We start from the raw sequence: 19812 nt of genomic DNA on the forward strand, positions 1-19812 counted from the left end.
ACACTTTTTTATACTAGGGTTTCATGAAAAATAAAATGGACCAGAGAAGAAGGGTTCTGTTGGGTTTTGCTTGCACATACATGACATACAACAACAACAGCAAAAAAAAAGAAGAAAGAAAGAAAGAAAAGAAAAGAAAAAGGAAAATCTTTATAACAGGAAAATTTCAAATTACTTTTTTATCCCACATCTTTGAGTTAACTTTTCAGGAAGATGTGGCAAGTTTATCTGTACTTTAAAACAGTGATTCTCAAACTTTAGCATGCATCAAAATCACCTGAAGGGTTTATTACAGCACAGATTACTGGTCCCCACTCCCAGAATTACTGATTTTAGGGGTCTGAGCTGATATGGGGCCCAAGAACTTCATTTCTAACAAGCTCCAAAGTCATGCTGATGCTGGTATAGGGACCACACTTCAGGAACCACTGGCTTAGATGATCCCTCAGCGCCTTGATATTATTACATAACCCATTTTTAGAAGCACAGAACAGATTTTCCCCTCTTTCTTTCTATCCCCTTTATTGTTACCTTTCTAGACTCTCATCTGGGGACTTCCCTGGCCCTCCAGTGGTTAAGACTCCGCGCTTCTACTGCAGGGAGCATGGGTTCGATCCCTGGTCCATTGGGGAACTAAGACCCCACATGTCACGTGGCGTGGCCAAAAAGAAAAAAAACCTCTTATCTGGATTGGTTGTGAGGTTGTGAGGATAGAAGTGAGGTGATGGTCAGTTTGGAAGAGAGTAAGGGGAAAAGTGCCACATTTCATTAACTAAGGCATTTCCTAATGTAAAGAAAAGGCAAGCGGTTGATAAATAATTCTGCTCTTGCCATTAAAGAGCAGTTTAATTATTGTTACTGGACAGGTGTCAAGTCTGTCAATTGAGTGTTTAAATAGTGTGGATATTCACAATTTAGAAATTTTTTTCCTTTTTCTTAAATTATCTTGAATATACTCTAGTGTATATTTGGTGTTAGAAGTAAGTGGGTTGGTTTTTTGTGTTTGTTTGTGTTCCAATCTGGTCTTTTTTTAATATACAGATTGATAATTACGTTTATAACCCTGAGTTTCCCTCTCATGAAATTTGACTTCTGTCCTCTCAAAGAGTCTATTAGAAAAATACTACATAAAAACAAGATGCTTTTCTGGTAGTCTATTTAAGGGTAGTTGTGTGCATGTGTTTGCTTTTCTTAAAGATTTACAGAGAATACTACGATTGTCTTCATTGTATTATTTCCTTGGTTCCTTGGGGAACTAACTTTTCTATCAGAATATTATTTCCTTGGTTCCTTGGGGAACTAACTTTTCTGTCAGAAAAGTATTTCTCCTTAATTCAAATTTGAATTAATAAATTGTTTTTTGTATTAAATAACATGGCTGATTTTTTGTTGTTGTTGCTAAACTTGTTTACCTATTGGTAGGTGAAAATGATTACCATTCAACATCCTGAATAATAGGCAATTTTTCTTGTGTGTGTGTTCTTAGTACACTCAGAAGAAGCCTTGTTTTTACTGGCAACCTGTTATTACCGCTCAGGAAAGGCATATAAAGCATATAGACTCTTGAAAGGACACAGTTGTACTACACCGCAATGTAAATACCTGCTTGCAAAATGTTGTGTTGATCTCAGCAAGTAAGTTTCTAAATCTTTTCTATCTAATTTTGTTCTACTTACACTGTAGAATTCTGGATAAAATTCTTTTGATGGATTAAACTCTGACTGACTCCCTTTCTCCCCTCTTTTGATAGTAGAGGTTTGTCTATTTCAGTAACTTTTGAAATGTTTACACTGCTGCTTATGGCATTATTATTTTGTTATGGAGAGATTTCATTGTTATGGTATAAATAATAGAATTTAACTCTGGAGAAACCTAAGTTATAACTAATTCCAATCATTTTCTAAAATGATCCTAAGTGTTATTTCTTCTCCTTTGCTTTCATTGCTAGACCAGTTGGAATAAGCCTGAAAACCTAACTTACCAGTTCATCTGAGATTAATGCTCCCTTATGTCTAGATAGTTGTGTAATTATTTGCCTTTCAAGATCATTCTGTTTGGGAACCATTACTCATTTGAAGCAAGGAGGCAGATTCAGGAGAACATTTCTTTTGCACAGTACAGTTCAACCAAGTCAGCTGTCCATATTCTGAATCTGGAGGCAGCTAGAGATTTAACTAGTTGTATTCTGTCAAACTGTTTTCTGTGCTGTGAGAAATGGAATAATGGTAAAGGTGACTAAACAGATAATTGTAAAAGCCTTTGTATTTAGTCTGTAGATTTACAGTGAGAGAATACAAATAAGCCTCATAAAGTCTCCATAGTCTGCTAAATGTTTTATTTGTCCAGTGTCTAATTGATGACTTTTAAATTAAAGCTAGCTAAAATATATACAAAATTTCTGAGACATTTGTTATTGAATTATTTCTACTCCAAAGATTCTAATGTTAAATTCTTTAAAATCTACTTATTTAATTTACCAGTTTCTTAAGCCAGTTCTTATATTAGACATTCTTATCCCATTTATAAATATTTATAGTTTTTAAAAAGTCCCACTGATAGTAACAGAACTTTAGATATCAAGTTTTATGTTTAGGATATACTATGTAAGCTTACTTGAGAGTTTTCCACATGATGATTTGGAAAAAACTTTAAAACACAAACCATTACAAACTCTGATATGCTAAAAATACATAGTGAAATCAGGCAAATTTCTTTTCCCTTTGGGGAACATTTGTAATTTTCTATATCAAGAAAACATAATTGATAAATAGAGATAAAGTGCTATTCAGGTTTTATTTGTAAACCTAAAAATAACTGAGGCCATTAAGTATGCAGTTTTTAATTAATATGTTAGTCTTGTTTAACCTGCTTGCAAATTCATACTTCAAGGAATTATAGAACTAAGAAGGACCTCCACATCTGTTAATGAAGAACCATTCATATTTTCCCCCCAGTATAATGGTCTTCCGTTTCTTTTGACGTGAGTAATGTGTATGTTGCTCAGACTAGATTTGTACGTACAGAGAATAAAGGTAACTGTTTCTGTTTTTAAAAGTAAGACTGAAATTTTAAGATTTACTTTGTCTCCATAGTAAGAGGTACATTAGTAATGAAGAATGTCTTTACACACGCTGCTTTTTATATTGACTTTTTTTTTTTTAATGTGTATATTTGTGTTTTAAAGGCTTGCAGAAGGGGAACAGATCTTATCTGGTGGAGTGTTTAATAAGCAGAAAAGCCATGATGATATTGTTACTGAGTTTGGTGATTCAGCTTGCTTTACTCTTTCATTGTTGGGACATGTATATTGGTAAGTAAGAATGATTCAAATTACCAGAAATTTGTTTCCAGTACTAGAATGCTTTGTGGTTTTAAAAAAACCTATGTTGATCTGTGTTTATCAAATAGCATTTGGTTGAGTAGTACAGTCTTGTAGTTCCGTGATCTTGTTAAACCTGTAAAACAGTAGAGATTTTGATCCTGTCTATGACTGTCCACTTTGCTTTAATGATAAATAGCTACAGCAGCACTACCTAACAATTGAGTGCGCATGTGGGTTTTTTTTTACCTTGGGTAAGGAGAATATCTTCATGTGACCTACTGAGGAAAAAGAAGCGAAGAGTGAAGTTTTTTCTATGATATTAAATATCACCACTGCTCCTTAGAAAGAGGCATGAAGTCATGTTTCAGTAATAAAGAATAGCAGTTCCCATCTGGTATGTCATAATGAATTTGACAAATTTCCTATGATGGTAGCTGAAATGATAGTGATTTTACAAATAATCTTAAAATTTATTTACATTTATTTTAAATTAAGTCTCTTAAAAGCAAGTGAGAATGAATTCAGAGTTATCACTATGGTAATATTGTTCTCACTGATTTTTATTCTGAAATACTCTGAGTTGGGGAGTAATTAGGTAACAGGAATTGTTCAACTGCCCATGGGAGGGTATTTCATGTGTAAATGTCATCTGTTGCATGTGGGAGAAATAATTGAGGATTGCTTATCTAAAGAATTAGGTTAGCATCTGTTCTAAGGTAAATTGAGGCTAGTTTGAATAGCAGTTTTTTTAAAAACCTTGAAAATACCTTTTTGAACAGAATAAATTATTTGGCTGAAATTTGGGGCTCATTTTCAGATGGCACCACTCTTTTGAGAACAGGAGTAAGTAAATATATAATACCAATATCTTCATTTATCTTAATAGAAGGACTTGGAGTAATGGATTTAGTTCATGCAACTATGATTCTTGTCATTTGTTCGAAACACTTTGAGATCCATCCCCTATTATGGCTAGACACCATACTTGGCACTAGGAATGTAAAGATAAATAACTCACTGTCCTCCTCTCCATCCCCAAAGGTTTATAATAAAGTGTAGGAGGAAAGAAGTAGTAAACAAAAGTTTATAAATTTTTATCATCACAATTTAAGTGCTATGATAAAATTTGAGCAGTATTCTGTTCAAATGAGGGAATAATCAGTTCTACCCAGTTAAGAAGAGAGGTAAGATGGTAACTAGGAAAGACTTGATAGAAGAGTCGTTTTTGTTTCTTTTAACTTCTCAATAATAAGAAAATTAGAAAATGGGCAAAATCTTGAACGGACACTTCACCAGAGAGGGTATGTGAATGGTAAATAAGCACATGAAAAGATGTACCAAATCATTAGCCATTAAGGAAAAGCAACTACCATTAGAAGCTATTACATGCCTATTAAAATGGCTAAAATTAAAAGTATTGACAATATCAAGTGCTAATGGGGATGCAGAGCAATGGGATTTCTCATACATTGCTGGTGAGAATGTAAAATGGTACTTGTACATGAATGTTCATAGCAGATTTATTTGTAAAAGCCCAAAAATAGAATCAACTCAAATTCAGTGGGTGAATGAATAAAAAAACTGCATCCATACAATGAACTACTACTCAGCAATAAAGAGGAACAAACGATTGATAAACATAATAACTTGGATTTCAAGGGCATTATGACAAGTGAAAAAAGCCAATTTCAAAATTTTACATACACTATGATATCATTTATATAACATTATTTAATAAAACAAAGTAAGGGAAGGTGTTAAATCACAAAAATGCTATATATATTACTAATTATTTTAAAACAAGATCACTTGTTTAAAAGTTTTTGAAGGTGCAGTTTTATCAAGTCCTAAACATGAAGAAGGAAGGTTTTTCCCCTTCCTCAGAGAAATAAGGATGGGTTATTTTTATTCATCATAAAGTTTAAAAGATTAAGTATCCAATGGGGCACAACCCTGCTTCAAAAACTGGCGCTTCATTTCAGTCATCACACACCTGTCTTGTGACCAAAGTTGCACCCCATAATCTAGAAACCCATGTGTTATTGTTTTGAAGCTACAGCTTGTTAGGTTATCTTTTATCTCCAGTATTTTGATGTAGACAATCATTGGTCTTTTTGTCTACAATACCACATGAAATGTGCATCTTTAGGACACAGCTGATACTAAGTTTGGTTCTTAGATTAACCTATTTCTTCCCAGTGCCATTTAAATAGTTTTTTTAACCCCAATTCTTTGGGAAACTTCTTTCGGAGTTTTAGTTTTTAAAAAAATCCATCTAAAGTTGGGGCACTCCAGGCAGCTTAATTTTATTAAATCTTTCCCCCTTTTTATCTCTCTATTGAACAGAGATCTGTCTCCCAGATTTGGTTATTGTAAGTCCACATCTGGCTTCTTCACCAGTTAACTTTTATGTTATTGGATTGGCCAAAAAGTTTGTTCAGGTTTTTCCGTAACATCCCAAACGAACTTTTTGGCCAACCCAATATTTATACATACCAGTATCTATCCATGTGTGTGCATGTCTGTGTATATCTAATCTCTTCTTAGCAGACATTTTGTTTTACATTTATTTTATGGTCTATTAATCAGATCATGGCTTATTATAAAAATCAGCCTTGCCAACTTATCAAAGGTTTAAGAAAATTTACCTTTTGCTAATGTAAAAAGAGAATATAATTTACATAATACTGGAGAAGAGGATTTTCATCACAAATGATCACCTCTTACATTTTCATAATATTTTTTCTTGAATAGATTATTTTATCTTTGCTTCATCAGTTCGTCCACCACTTTTCTGGCCATTTAAGTAATTCATATATTCTCCTCAATGCAACTTTAAAAATTATTAGTAAAAGTATTTTATGATATATTGTACAAGCAAAGCAAGGGGGCGAGGCTATTGTAAACAGGAAAGAGGTAATATAAAAATGAGAAATCTAATTTCCTGTCCTCAGAAAGCTTATAATCAATTGCAAGAGAGCACACATGAAAGATAAATAAATTGGGGACTCCCCTGGTGGTCCGTTTGTTAAGACTTCGCTGTCCAGTGCAGGGAGTGCAGGTTCAATCCCTGGTCAGGGAGCTGAGATCTCACATTCCTCCTGGCCAAAAAGCCAAAACAAAAACAGGAGCAGTATTGTAACAAATTCAATAAGGACTTTAAAAATGGTCCACATCAAAAAAAAAAATCTTTAAAAAAAAAAAGATAAAGAAATAGACAAACGATAATTAGTTATATAAGCAATGATGGGGCTATATAACATGAGTTAGTTTAGGTCAAACATTGAGATTTCACTGTACTTTTCTTTTCATGGCCTTATGTTAAAAGTTCCTGAGCATTGATTTGACACTTTCCACTCCTAATTATCACTTGCAAAAAATACTCTTTTTATGTCTTTGCTTTGTTTCCTATTTTTAAGTTACCTCTCTATCCATGGTAAATGATTATATTATTCTTGTTACAACTATTTTTCCTTTAAGAAATTTCATCTAAGCAATCCTAGATATAGACTGATAAAACTTACATTTTCTGAAAGCCTGCCTCCTGCTCCTGCTTCCTTCTTTGTCTGTGTGTTTATTGGGTCAAATTAGGCAAATGTGGGAAGCTAGATAGTCTTCAACTAGTGGTATTTTCTTGTCTTTATTACATCATTTATTCTAGTTTCTATTCACTTGCAAAATTTGAAAGTAAGGCACACCAATATATAGTTACTCAAGGGGGTCTTCTTTTCAGTTCTCTGAGATACACTGACAGCACATAAACAGATTATGTTTTAACTGATAGTTTCATTTGAAGGTTGTTTTGAAAATCTTGGTTAGATGCCATCTGGTCCTTTATAAAACCTTAGGGTTTTGGAAAAATTGCTGTATCTTAATTTTTTTCCATTAGATAATGAAGAATTTCAACTTTAGACCAGGTGAATAGTATTTTTTAACCTGAAAGCTCCAACAAGTCTCACTAACCCTCAATCCCATCTTCCCCCATTTAAAAGCTAGGGAGGGGCTTCCCTGGTGACGCAGTGCTTAAGAATCTGCCTGCCAATGCAGGGGACACAGGTTCGAGCCCTGGTCCAGGAAGATCCCACATTCCGCAGAGCAACTAAGCCCGTGCGCCACAACTACTGAGCCTGCGCCCCAGAGCCTGTGAGCCACAACTACTGAGCCCACATGCCACAACTATTGAAGCTTGAATGCCTAGAGCCCGTGCACCACAACAAAGAGTAGCCCCACTCTCTGCAACTAGAGGAAGCCCGTGCACAGCAATGAAGACTCAGCGCAGCCAAAAATAAAATAAAATAAATTAATTAATTAATTTAAAATAAAATAAAATTAAAGCTAGGGAGGCAACGATGCTGTTCTGATAATTCCCAGATTGTTTCAAGTATATAGGGTCCCAAGAATGTTGTTTATATTCTAAATGTGAGCCTTTATATACCCAATTTAGAAAGAAACATGAATTTTCCTTTAAGTTAAGAGCTGCCACCTCTACTTTGTTAAAAAATCTGATCATTTAAATGTGCTATTATTTGAAGCATTTAATTCACTTTCAAAATTACCACTGGGATTTATATTTAAAATAACAATAAGACTGAAATATTTGGGTGTTTTCCATATTTCCTCAGTAATTCTAATATCCAACAGGAAATTAAAAGCAATATAGTATTTAAGAAGGCTATGATAGCTTGTTTATTTTGTTAACATTCCTTTCAATTCATGTTCTGTTTGCTTTTACCTGACTTTTGACTTGAACTGCCCTAAATAATAGAGGTTGGAGGATGGTAAGAAGGAGAAATTGATAATTTAAGAAAGAATCTAGCAGAGTACTCTCAGAACTTATATAAGATTTACCTAATTTTCTATATCAATAGTTTCTTTGTAATAGATGTTTTAGATTTTATAGCTTGTCTAATCTATTTGTTTGTCTTTACAGCAAGACAGATCGGCTTGCCAAAGGATCAGAATGTTACCAAAAGAGCCTTAGTTTAAATCCTTTCCTCTGGTCCCCCTTTGAATCATTATGTGAAATAGGTAAGCTTGTAGAGGTGGCTACGGGAGGGTTCTTCCATTTCTTCTTCTTCTTTTTTTTCTCCTGCTTAATTTTTGGAGAGTGATACAAATTATCCACAAGAAAAGTATTTTTCAAAGCTAAGGGCTTTTAAAATTGAGAACAAGAAATAAGGTAGAATCATATGTTTTAGGAATAATGTGTCCATTCTTGTGTCCTCTAGAATGAGTTGTATTGTGAGTATAACACTAGCCAAAACAGCATTCTGGGTAAGAAAAGAAATTAAAAGAATGCCCAGAGCAGAAACTGTTCTATAAATAAGACCTGGATAACATGGGGGGAGAGTGTCTCAGTATATATGTTCCAGGATGCATAAAGGATCATTTTAAAACATTGTCGTGTCTTTACATGGAAGTGCTCAAAACTTTAGTATGATTTCTACAGCGTTTCACCTCTTCACCCTCACTCCTTACCTTGAGCAAAATGAGATCTATTTGCTTTCTGCTTTAAAACAAACACAGAAATCTGCATTCTCCTGTGATTTATTATATTTAAAGTCAGTGTCATTGTGGTTTAGTTTATTTCCTGAATTTACAGCTTTATCTTAGGGGTAAACTTTTACGATAAATTGATGGATGGGCTTTTGGGAGATGAATCTGATTCACTGAAACAGAAGAACTTTAAAACTTTGGATAAGGCCTTATTTCCACTGATTTATGCATGCTTGAAAAAAAAATTTAACCTTCGTTTCCTCAGAGGCAAACTTTTTTTTTTCCCCTTCACAGGTGAAAAGCCAGATCCTGACCAAACATTTAAATTAACATCTTTACAGAACTTTAGCAGCTGTCTGCCCAACTCTTGCACAACACTAGTATCTAATCATAGTTTATCTCACAGACAGCCTGAGACAGTTCTTACAGAAACACCCCAGGACACAATTGTAAGTGTATTATACACTAGTGTTCAAAATATTGTGAAAATGAAAATCAATGATCTGAACTAAATAATGTATCATAAATGACATGGTAGAAATTTTCTGTTTCAGGAATTAAACAGATTGAATTTAGAATCTTCCAATTCAAAGTACTCATTGAATACAGATTCTTCAGTGTCTTATATTGATTCAGCTGTAATTTCACCAGATACTGTCCCTCTTGGAACAGGAACTTCCATATTATCTAAACAAGTTCAAAATAAACCAAAAACTGGTCGAAGTTTATTAGGAGGACCAGCTGCTCTTAGCCCATTAACCCCAAGGTAAGACAAATAAAAGATACTTTAAAATGTGCTGTAATATTAAACGATCATATAGTAATTCCTATATTAGTAATATAAATTAATATGAACAGCAACTTCTAAATCATTATGGAAATACAGGTATTTAATAAGTCAATAATGAACCTATTCCATTTTCAGAAAATGAAGTAATAGAAATACAGTACCTGTGATAAAAATTCCATCTTAAATATTGGAGAAAATTTTAAAACATGCATTATTCAGCTGGTGTATGCATTAAAAAATACTGTGTTTATGGCTGTGCATCAGTGAACCTCTTAAAATGTTGGATTGCTTATGATAATAATCAGAGTGACAGCAGTGGTTATTGTTAAAGTACTGTATTCCAAAATGGGAAGGAAGAATTGACACCTATTGATATGAAATACTTTGTCAAATTATCAGAAATATATGTATATATAAATATAGGAACCCAGCCCAGAGGAAGCATATCCAAAAGAATCAAAATAAAAAATTATATGTTAGGGGCTTCCCTGGAGGCGCAGTGGTTGAGAGAGAGTCCGCCTGCCGATGCAGGGGACACGGGTTCGTGCCCCGGTTCGGGAAGATCCCACGTGCCGCGGAGCGGCTGGGCCCGTGAGCCATGGCCGCTGAGCCTGCGCGTCCGGAGCCTGTGCTCCGCAGCGGGAGAGGCCACAACAGTAAGAGGCCCGCGTACCGCAAAAAAAAAAAAAAATTATATGTTAAAACAGACTATGAGTTGGGTCCCAGTTCCAGGGAGCTACTAAAATAGTATGACCATGAGATTACAAAACTCATTGAATCCACAGATGTGTTCATTGGCTTCTGGAGACATTTTCTCTGTAATAGGGTCTAAATCCCATAAATTGCAAGAATTTGAAGTAATTTGATAATTTGGATATTAGCTTTTACAAATCCACTCTTCTTTATTTCTAATAAATCTCCTGAGTCAGTAGTTGCTGCTCAATGTAGTTTATTGTTTGATTTTTTTTTAAAATTTTAGTTATGGTGGGTGGAATAGTCTACATTCACAGCTTATTTTTAATCTGCCCCTCAGATCCTAAATGCCCCCAAGACTGATTTGCCATTCTCTTCCTTTTAGACCTTCTAATTTAAGTATACTGCTGCTTTATATATGCCTTGATGACTTTTTGACACCTTGATTTCAACCTCTTCTCAGTTTTGGGATTTTGCCATTAGAAACCCCAAGTCCTGGAGATGGATCCTATTTACAAAACTACACTAATACATCTTCTGTAATTGACGTGCCATCAACCGGAGCCCCTTCAAAAAAGGTATTTTCCGTGTAAAATACAGTTTTGGTATTGATGAAGGAAATTCATTTAAAATTCCAATCTGTTAAAGGCAATTTCAGAATCTAACTTTCTTTAATTGCTGTTGCCTTAGAAGAGTTTATCTAAATGTAAAAGAAAGTTGTCATTATCATAGCCTCCAGTCATAGTAGGAGACACAAAGCTGGTTGCTCTATTGGCCATGTAAGTTTGTAACTCACAAGTATAGTTTAATTCAGCATATAGCTAAATAAACATTCAGATTTTTAATTTCCTTTTTTTAAAAAACAAAATTAAGATTGTTTCTATCACTTCGAAGGTAAATAATGGAAATTATACCTGCCATAGTTTTTGCTTATCCCCACCACTATGTTTGTTTTTTAATTTTACTAATTAACATGATAAAGCCAGCTATTTCTGATAATAAAATTTTTATAGTGGATCCTCATACAGGTGGAGTAAATATGTAATAAATGTATAGTAAAATGAAAAATATTTCACAGTATCCTTGTAGTAAATACTGCAACAAGACTGAGTTGCAACTGCGACTCTTTTTATAATATTCTTTTATTAAAGTCTGTGGCAGTAGAAGCCAAAGTGCTGTTTATTTAAAACATATCCGTGGTGCAGGGTATCTTATGTAAGAATTAAATTAGTTATATGTAAAATACTTATTGCCGTGCTTAATAGATGTTTAAGAAATGGAAGCTAAATGAGTCAAACTGGTATGTGAATGACTGATATAGCCCTTTTACCCTCCTAGAGAGACATGTTGCTTCTTGTTTTGTTTTTACTCTTACTCCTGAACTTCCTTAGAGTCAGCAAAATTTTTTTCTATGATAGCTTCTTAATGAGTGATAATAGGAACTCCAAGAGTGGTAAACAGGGACTATAAAGTAGTTAATATGTGGATTATTTTAAATAGGATTTTTTAAAAGTTGGCAACTACCTGCTGTTGTATTATTATGGGAGTGAAATATAAATGTGGAAATTAGTTTATTACAGTTATGAGAAGGCATAGCAGGATGGTGGTTAGCATGCCAGGTGAAGTAGGCCAAAACCATGTGAGTCAGAGTAATTAAGGACAAGTTAGGCAATGAACAGTTACATGATTTCATTGCCCAGTCTCAACCTCTTCCTGTCTCAACCTCTTCTGCCTCTGTTCTATTACAAGACATTCCTGGAAAGGTATACTTCTAGGTCTGCCTGCAGTATCAACTAAAAATATCAAACCAAGTAGTGAGTTTACTAGATAGTACTTTGCTAAATAAGGACCAGAGTTGACTAAGTTTTGTCCCTTGTGTGAATGTAGAGGTGCTAATCTGGGGAAGGAAGAGGAGGAAGTGTTATAAAAGTTTTATTGAAGGGAGTGGTAGATTAGGTGAAAATATTCAGTGGATAGTTAGTTATAGAGGAAGGACTCTGGCCAAGTGATAGAAATAATAATTGAAGGGTTAGAATGGCCAGGCTCTCCTAGGGAAAGAGAGAGTAGCTAAAGATCTTAATTTGGTAGTAAAAAAATTTTTTAGTATCCACTGACACAGTAGCCAGAGATCACTTTATCAAGAAGTTAAGTGAGGACTTCCCTCGTGGTCCAGTGGTTAAGAGTCTGTGCTTCCACTGCAAGGGGACATGGCTTCATCCTTGGTCGGGGAACTAAGATCCCTCATTATGTGTGGCGCAGCCAAAAAAGAAAAAAAAAGATTAAGTGATTAAAATAAATAGAAATAAGGTAGTAAATTAGAGAAAAGAGAAGGGGCAAGCAGAGACCAGTTAATAGAAGATTGAACACACCAGAAAGAAATGCTAATTCTAAGAGCAATATTCTTAGAATTTGGAAAATAATCAGATGATTTTTTTTTAATCTACTCCTCTGAATTACTCTAGAACTGTTTTTACTAAGTGCCAAAGAAGGGATATAAAATCTTGCTGTATTATTATTTTTTTATGTATACTAAGTTAGATCATAAATCTTGAGAATAGTAGCTGTCTTAAAGTTCTTCAGCATTTAGCCCAACTGGGAAAGATATATAAATAAATGGCTTCTAGGAATTTTGAGCCTTTCCCTGGAAACTAAAGTTGAAAGATGAAAGGATAGTGTAAGGGTAAAAATACTGAGGTTAATATGAAGAAATAGGCTGATGTTCATTCTAATATAACATTAAATTAACCTAAAATGACATAAATAATGACATTAATAGTTTGTGTTTTCAGATGACAGACGGTATATAATATGAAATCTTGTATTAGGAAAATGTAGATGGGCACATCATGATGTCTTTTATCATTTACAGTGCAATTTATAATTCACAAACCTTAGACTTTTTGTGTTTTACAGTCTGTTGCCAGAATCGGCCAAACTGGAACAAAGTCTGTCTTCTCACAGAGTGGAAATAGTCGAGAGGTAACTCCAATTCTTGTTGCACAAACACAAAGTTCTGGCCCACAAACAAGGTATTTATTATGGTGTCATTATTTGATACTGTTCATTATTTGATATTGTTTCTTATTGTGAAACATGATTGTAATCCTTCAGTTTAGGCAGGTTTTGACTGTCCCAAGAATTCTAGAATGACTATTTTAAATTTTGAATATGTTAAATTTGAAATTTCTAACTTACTGAAAAACGAGTTTAATTTTTAGTTGAGTATTATTATGCAAGTAAAGACAAGAGTTAGCTAAAATACCTTTTTACTCTAATTGCCTCATGAATTTGTTTGAACTAGATATTCTGAGCAGTCCTCCAAAATAATTTTCTTCTTTTTTTATATGACCTTCTCCACTGGTCAAGTACAGATAGATTATTCTCGCCTTCCCCTATTATGCATTTCTATAAACGGATCATAATACTAATCTTCCAATAAATCTTCAAATAATGAATCCATTTCCACACAGAAGTGGTGTTAAGTAGGATCTCTCTTGTTCAAGGACTCAAAAATAAATTATAGCTAATATTTTAAGAGAAAGCTCCAACTTTGTCTCCTAAAATAATGAACATGTACCATAAGTCTTAAAACAAACGTACGTGCGCATACACCTTGACTATATAAAAGGCCTCAATATTTCTAAAATGCCAGGATGGTACGTCTCATCATGAGAGCCAGCTCTCAGGCAGGTGACAGTGATTGCCTCAGGCTCAGTTATGAGAAGGAGCCTGAGGCCTCCTGCAGAGCAGCATTAATCAGGCCAAGTATATGCTAGTCTTGAAGAATACATAAACATAATTTACTGAATTATATATTTCACTTTAAACAAATACACTAACTAATATGCATCAACTATAATGATTTTGTGTTCTTTGTATTATTAATTCCATTTTATCTTCTCTTTTTTTAAGTTAAGGTATTGTTGATATACACCACTTTATCTTCTTTATTGCTTGTTTTAGTTTCCTACAGCTACTGTAACAAAGTACCACAAACTGGGTGGCTTAAAACAACAGAAATTTATTCACTTACAGTTCTAGAAGCTGTAATCCAAAATCAAGGTATAGACAGGGCCATGCTTCTTCTGAAGCCACTGGGAGAGGATCCTTATCTTTCTAGCTTCTCGTAGCCCCAGGCATTCCTTATTTTGTGGTAGTACAACTCAGTATTTGCCTCTGTCTCCACATAGCCATCTTCTCTGTGTGCCTCTGTATTCAGATTTCCTTTTTCTTATTAGGACATCAGTCATGTTGATTTAGGGCCCACCCTGATGACCTCATCTTAACTTGATTACATCTAAAAAGACCATATTTCCAAAAAAGTTCACATTAACAGTACCAGGGGTTAGGGCTTCAACATATCCTTTTGGCGATACAATTCAACCCATAACATTGCCTTATTAACACTTACTCTTTATTTTGTCTTTTTAGAGGTCGTTTTAGGGTTTATATTACACATTTTAACTTATCAAAGTCTACTTTCACGTAATACTTTACCATGTCACATACAGTATAAAACCTTATAACGGTATATTTTCATGCTCCTCTCTCAGTCTGTATGCTATTGCTGTCATATATTTTACTTTAGAGTGATTGTTGTAGTTTCTGCCTTAAATAGTTATCTTTAACAGAGACTTTTTTTTAATAAGAAAAAGAAGTCTGTTTTATAGATACCCACATATTTACTGTTTCTGGCGCTCTGTTTCTTTCTGTAGATCCAAATTTCAATTTGGTATTTTTTTTTTCTTCATCTTGAAGGACTTCTTTTAACACTTCTTGTAGTCTAGGTCTGTTGGTAATGAATTTTTTTTCAGCCTTTGTATGCAGAAGAAAGTTTTAAGTTCACCTTTGTTTTTATTTTTGAAAGATATTTTCACTGGGTATTGAATTCTTTTTTTAAATATTTATTTATTTTGGCTGCACTATGTCTTAGTTGCAGCATGCAGAATCTTCGTTGAGGCATGCGGAATCTTTAGTTGTGGCATGTGGACTTATTAGTTGCAGCATGTGGGCTTCTTAGTTTCAGCATGTGGACCCTTAGTTGTGGCATGAATGCGAGATCTAACAGTTCCCCGACCAGGGATCAAACCCGGGCCCCATGTATTGGGAGCACGGAGTCTTACCCATTGGACCACCAGGGAAGTCCTGGGTATGGAATTCTAGTTGACAGTTTTTTTTTTCTTTAAAGATGTTGCGTTCCTGTCTACTGGCTTGCATTGCTTCTGACAAGAAGCCTGTTGCCATCCTCATTTTTGTTTCTCTATGTATGTAATCTGTCTCTTTTCTCTGACTCTTAAGATATTTTCTTTATCACTGATAATTAAGCCATTTGATTATGATGTGCTGTAGTGTGTTTTCTCCTTTCTTGGCCTTCAAATTCATTGAGCTCCTTGGATCTGTAAGTTGATAGTTTTCATCAAATTTAGCTAATTTGGGGCCATTATTTCTTCAAATACTTTTTCTGTCCATGTCCTTCTCTCTCATTCTGGGACTTTAAGTACATGTATATTAGACTGTTTAAAGTTGTCCCACAGTTCACTAATACTCTGTTCTTTTTTGTTTCCAGTCTTTTTCTTCTCTTTCATTTTGGATAGGGTTTACTACTGTGTCGTCAAGCTAACGAATCTTTTCTTCTGCAGTGTCTAATCTGCTGTTAATCCCATTCAGTGTGTGTGTGTGTGTGTGTGTGTGTGTGTGTGTGTATTTTATCTTAGGCATTCTGTTTTTCATCTCTAGAAGTTTGATTTGGTTCTCTCCTTAACATGCCCGTGCTTTCTTCTACCTTTTTTAACATATGGAACTACATTTTATAGTAGCTCTTTTAATGATCTTAACTACTAAGTCTTACTGTGTCTGTTTTTTATTGATTGGTTTTTCTCTTCAGTATAGGTTATATTTTTCTGCTTCTTTCCATGCCAGGGTTTTTTTGTATGCCAGTTATTGGAAATTTTACGTGGTTGAATGCTGGACTTTTTGTATCCTTTTAAGTATTTTTCAAGTTTTGTTCTGGGATGCACTTAAATTTTTTTTTTAATATCTTTATTGGAGTATAATTGCTTTACATTGTTGTGTTAGTCGCTGCTGTATAACAAAGTGAATCAGCTATACGTATACACATAACCCCATATCCCCTCCCTCTTGTGTCTCCCTCCCACCCTCCCTATCCCACCCCTCTAGGTGGTCACAAAGCACTGAGCTTATCTTCTTGTGCTATGCAGCTGCTTCTCACTAGCTATCTGTTTTACATTTGGTAGTGTATATATGTCAATGCCACTCTCTCACTTCGTCCCAGCTTACCCTTCCCCCTCCCCATGTCCTCAAGTCCATTCTCTACATCTGCGTCTTTATTCCTGTCCTGCCCCTAGGTTCTTCAGAACCATTTTTTTTTTTAGATTCCATATATATGTGTTAGCATACGGTATTTGTTTTTCTCTTTCTGACTTACTTTACTCTGTACGACAGATTCTAGGTCCATCCACCTCACTACAAATAACTCAATTTTGTTTCTTTTTGTGGCTGAGTAATATTCCATTGTGTGTATGTGCCACATCTTCTTTATCCATTCATCTGTCATTGGACACTTAGGTTGCTTCCATGTCCTGACTCTTGTAAATAGTGCTGCAATGAACATTGTGGTACATGACTTTTTTTGAATTATGGTTTTCTCAGGGTATATGCCCAGTAGTGGGATTGCTGTGTCATATGGTAGTTCTATTTTTAGTTTTTTAAGGAACCTCCATACTGTTCTCCATAGTGGCTGTATCAATTTACATTCCCACCAACAGTGCAAGAGGGTTCCCTTTTCTCCACACCCTCTCCAGCATTTATTGTTTGTAGATTTTTTGATGATGGCCATTCTGACCAGTGTGAGGTGATACCTCATTGTAGTTTTGATTTGCATTTTTCTAATGATTAGTGATGTTGAGCATCCTTTCATGTGTTTGTTGGCAATGTGTGTATCTTCTTTGGAGAAATGTCTATTTAGGTCTTCTGCCCATTTTTGGATTGGGTTGTTTGTTTTTTTGATATTGAGCTGCATGAGCTGCTTGTATATTTTGGAGATTAATTGGTCAGTTGCTTCGTTTGCAAATATTTTCTCCCATTCTGAGGGCTGTCTTTTCGTCTTGTTTATGGTTTCCTTTGCTGTGCTTTTAAGTTTCATTAGGTCCCATTTGTTTATTTTTGTTTTTATTTCCATTTCTCTAGGAGGTGGGTCAAAAAGGATCTTGCTGTGATTTATGTCGTAGCGTGTTCTGCCTATGTTTTCCTCTAAGAGTTTTATAGTGTTTGGCCTTACATTTAGGTCTTTCATCCATTTTGAGTTTATTTTTGTGTGTGGTGTTAGGGAGTGTTCTAATTTCATTCTTTTACATGTAGCTGTCCAGTTTTCCCAGCACCACTTACTGAAGAGGCTGTCTTTTCTCCATTGTATATTCTTGCCTCCTTTATCAAAGATAAGGTGACCATATGTGGGATGCACTTAAATTACTTGTTAACAGCTTGATCCTTTCAGGTTTTGCTTTTTAATTTGTTCGGTGGGACAAGAGCAGCCTTTAGTCTGGATTAATTTTGCCCCACTTTGAATACTCTACTCAATGTTCTGTTTAGTATGAGGTTTTTTCACTCTGGCTATTGAATATATGAGCCATTCCCAGACCAAGGTGAGCTCCAAGAATTGTTCTGCCTGCTCCTTTTCAGTAGTTCTTTCACCACATTCTGGTAGTTTCCTCACTGCAATACTGTAAAGCAATTCTGATGCTAACTACCCAGACTTATCATAGATTTTGCAGGCTATGGTCACAGTCCCAACAAGACTGTCATCAAGTCTTACTGACTTGCCAGTTACAAGCTCAGGGGTTCCCCAGGCCACTCACACTTCTAGCCAACTGGCTACAAATTTGAGGATTCATGCTAGCCCCTCAGGTTTGATAATTTGCTAGAACAACTTACAGAATCTAGGAGAGTGCTATACTTAAAATTACAGTTTTATTATAAAAGATACAGAGCAGGACCAGACAAATGAGACCCATAAGTTAAGATCTGGGAGAGTACTGAATACAAGAGCCTCTGTCTCCATGTGGAATCGAGATGTCACCCTCTCGGCATATCTGTGTGTTCATCAACCAGGAAACTCAACCAAGATTTGATGTTCAGAGTTTTTAATGGGTTTTATTACATAGGCATGATATATTGTGTCATTGATCCCTTGAATGAACTTAGTCTCCAGCCACCTTCCCCTTCCTGGAGGAGGTCAGGCTAATATCACCTAGCTCAAAGTCCAGTCCTCTAATCACATGGTTAATCTTTCCAATATGGCCAGCCCCCCATCCTGAAACTATCTAGGACCCCACCATGAGTCACTTCATTAGCATAAACTTAGGCATGGTCCCAGACACCCACAATGAGTAACAAAGATATCACTTGGGAAATTCTGAAGATTTAAAAGCTCCCTATCAACAACTTGGGACAAGACTAGGCAAATTATCATACAACACTCAAACACCTGCACTGGTCAGTTTTCAACTGAAGACTCTAAGGAAACCTCTTACAGATCTTTGGAGCTCCCCTCTTTGTAGCACTCTCCTTTCTGGTGCTACAACCTGCAGATTCTAACTGCCTTGGCTTCCCTGAATTCTCAACGTTTTCTTCTCAACACACAGAGTCCACTGAGCTCTAGTTGTGTTCCCCTTCCCTGCCCTGCATCCTCAGAACTTTCCTCAGGCATGTGCTACCTGCTGTCCAGTGTCTGAAAAACATTGTTTCATATATTTTGTTCAGTATTATAGTTGATTAAGATGGGAGAATAAATCTGGAATAAATAATTCCATATTACTCTATCATAATTGGTAGAAGTCTGTTCTTTTATTTAGTACTCTTAGCTAAATCACCCAAGAAAGTTTGTGGGTCATCGTTTTCTCCACATGTTAACCTCTAAAAATCATTTCTGTAACCTTTCCAAGGCATTTTCCTATAATTACTAGGATATTTCATATTTTATTGCAAAGCCATAAGATGATGCTGTTTACAAAAACTTTTTTAAATGGTATTTCATATAATTGGCACATAGTCAAATTAAGTAGTAAGTGGTAGAACCTGATTTTAAACTTCAACAGTCTGATTCTGGAGCACATGCCTTTCAGTGTCAAACTCCTAGTTAAACAGATGCAGTATCCTGTTTCACTTTTCTGGTGCCTGTCAGACTTTGAGTTTTTTATTTTGTCAGATGGCCCTTTGGAGCTAACAGAACCCTAATGAAAATTATAATACAGGGATGTCTTCTTTAACCTCCTAGCCCCAGAACTCTCTTATTATTTTTACTTCTACCCCCACAAGATATATGTTACCCTCATGTAGCCTTTTGCCTGTTTAAAGCAAGCTCAGCATCTTTCTCAGGCTTGTCCTCCCTATAAACTGCTCCATACTATGAAGTTATTCCCTCCTACTTCTCAGGCAAAAGTCTTTTCTATAGTTACGTAATCTTATTGACAAAATATAGCTTACATGTATAGTA

At 35.1% G+C, this 19812-nt stretch overlaps 1 protein-coding gene across 5 annotated transcripts in view; it reads left to right on the forward strand.

Moving 5' to 3' along the window:
- The window catches only part of CDC27 (cell division cycle 27), a 58727-nt gene that overhangs the window by 18580 nt on the left and 20335 nt on the right, over nucleotides 1-19812 (forward strand). For all 5 annotated transcript variants that reach the window (XR_011377069.1, XM_030850087.2, XM_030850082.2 and 2 more), the window contains exons 3-9: nucleotides 1487-1634; nucleotides 3185-3310; nucleotides 8253-8350; nucleotides 9113-9267; nucleotides 9373-9584; nucleotides 10765-10879; nucleotides 13215-13330. Coding sequence is in view for 4 of the 5 variants with exons in the window: in XM_030850087.2 (XP_030705947.1) it covers nucleotides 1487-1634; nucleotides 3185-3310; nucleotides 8253-8350; nucleotides 9113-9267; nucleotides 9373-9584; nucleotides 10765-10879; nucleotides 13215-13330 (970 nt within the window). In the remaining variant the exon portion in view is untranslated. The remainder of the gene's footprint in view (nucleotides 1-1486; nucleotides 1635-3184; nucleotides 3311-8252; nucleotides 8351-9112; nucleotides 9268-9372; nucleotides 9585-10764; nucleotides 10880-13214; nucleotides 13331-19812) is intronic.

Source organism: Globicephala melas, chromosome 20 (assembly GCF_963455315.2).
Source record: "Globicephala melas chromosome 20, mGloMel1.2, whole genome shotgun sequence".
NCBI classification, from domain to species: Eukaryota; Metazoa; Chordata; class Mammalia; order Artiodactyla; family Delphinidae; genus Globicephala; species Globicephala melas.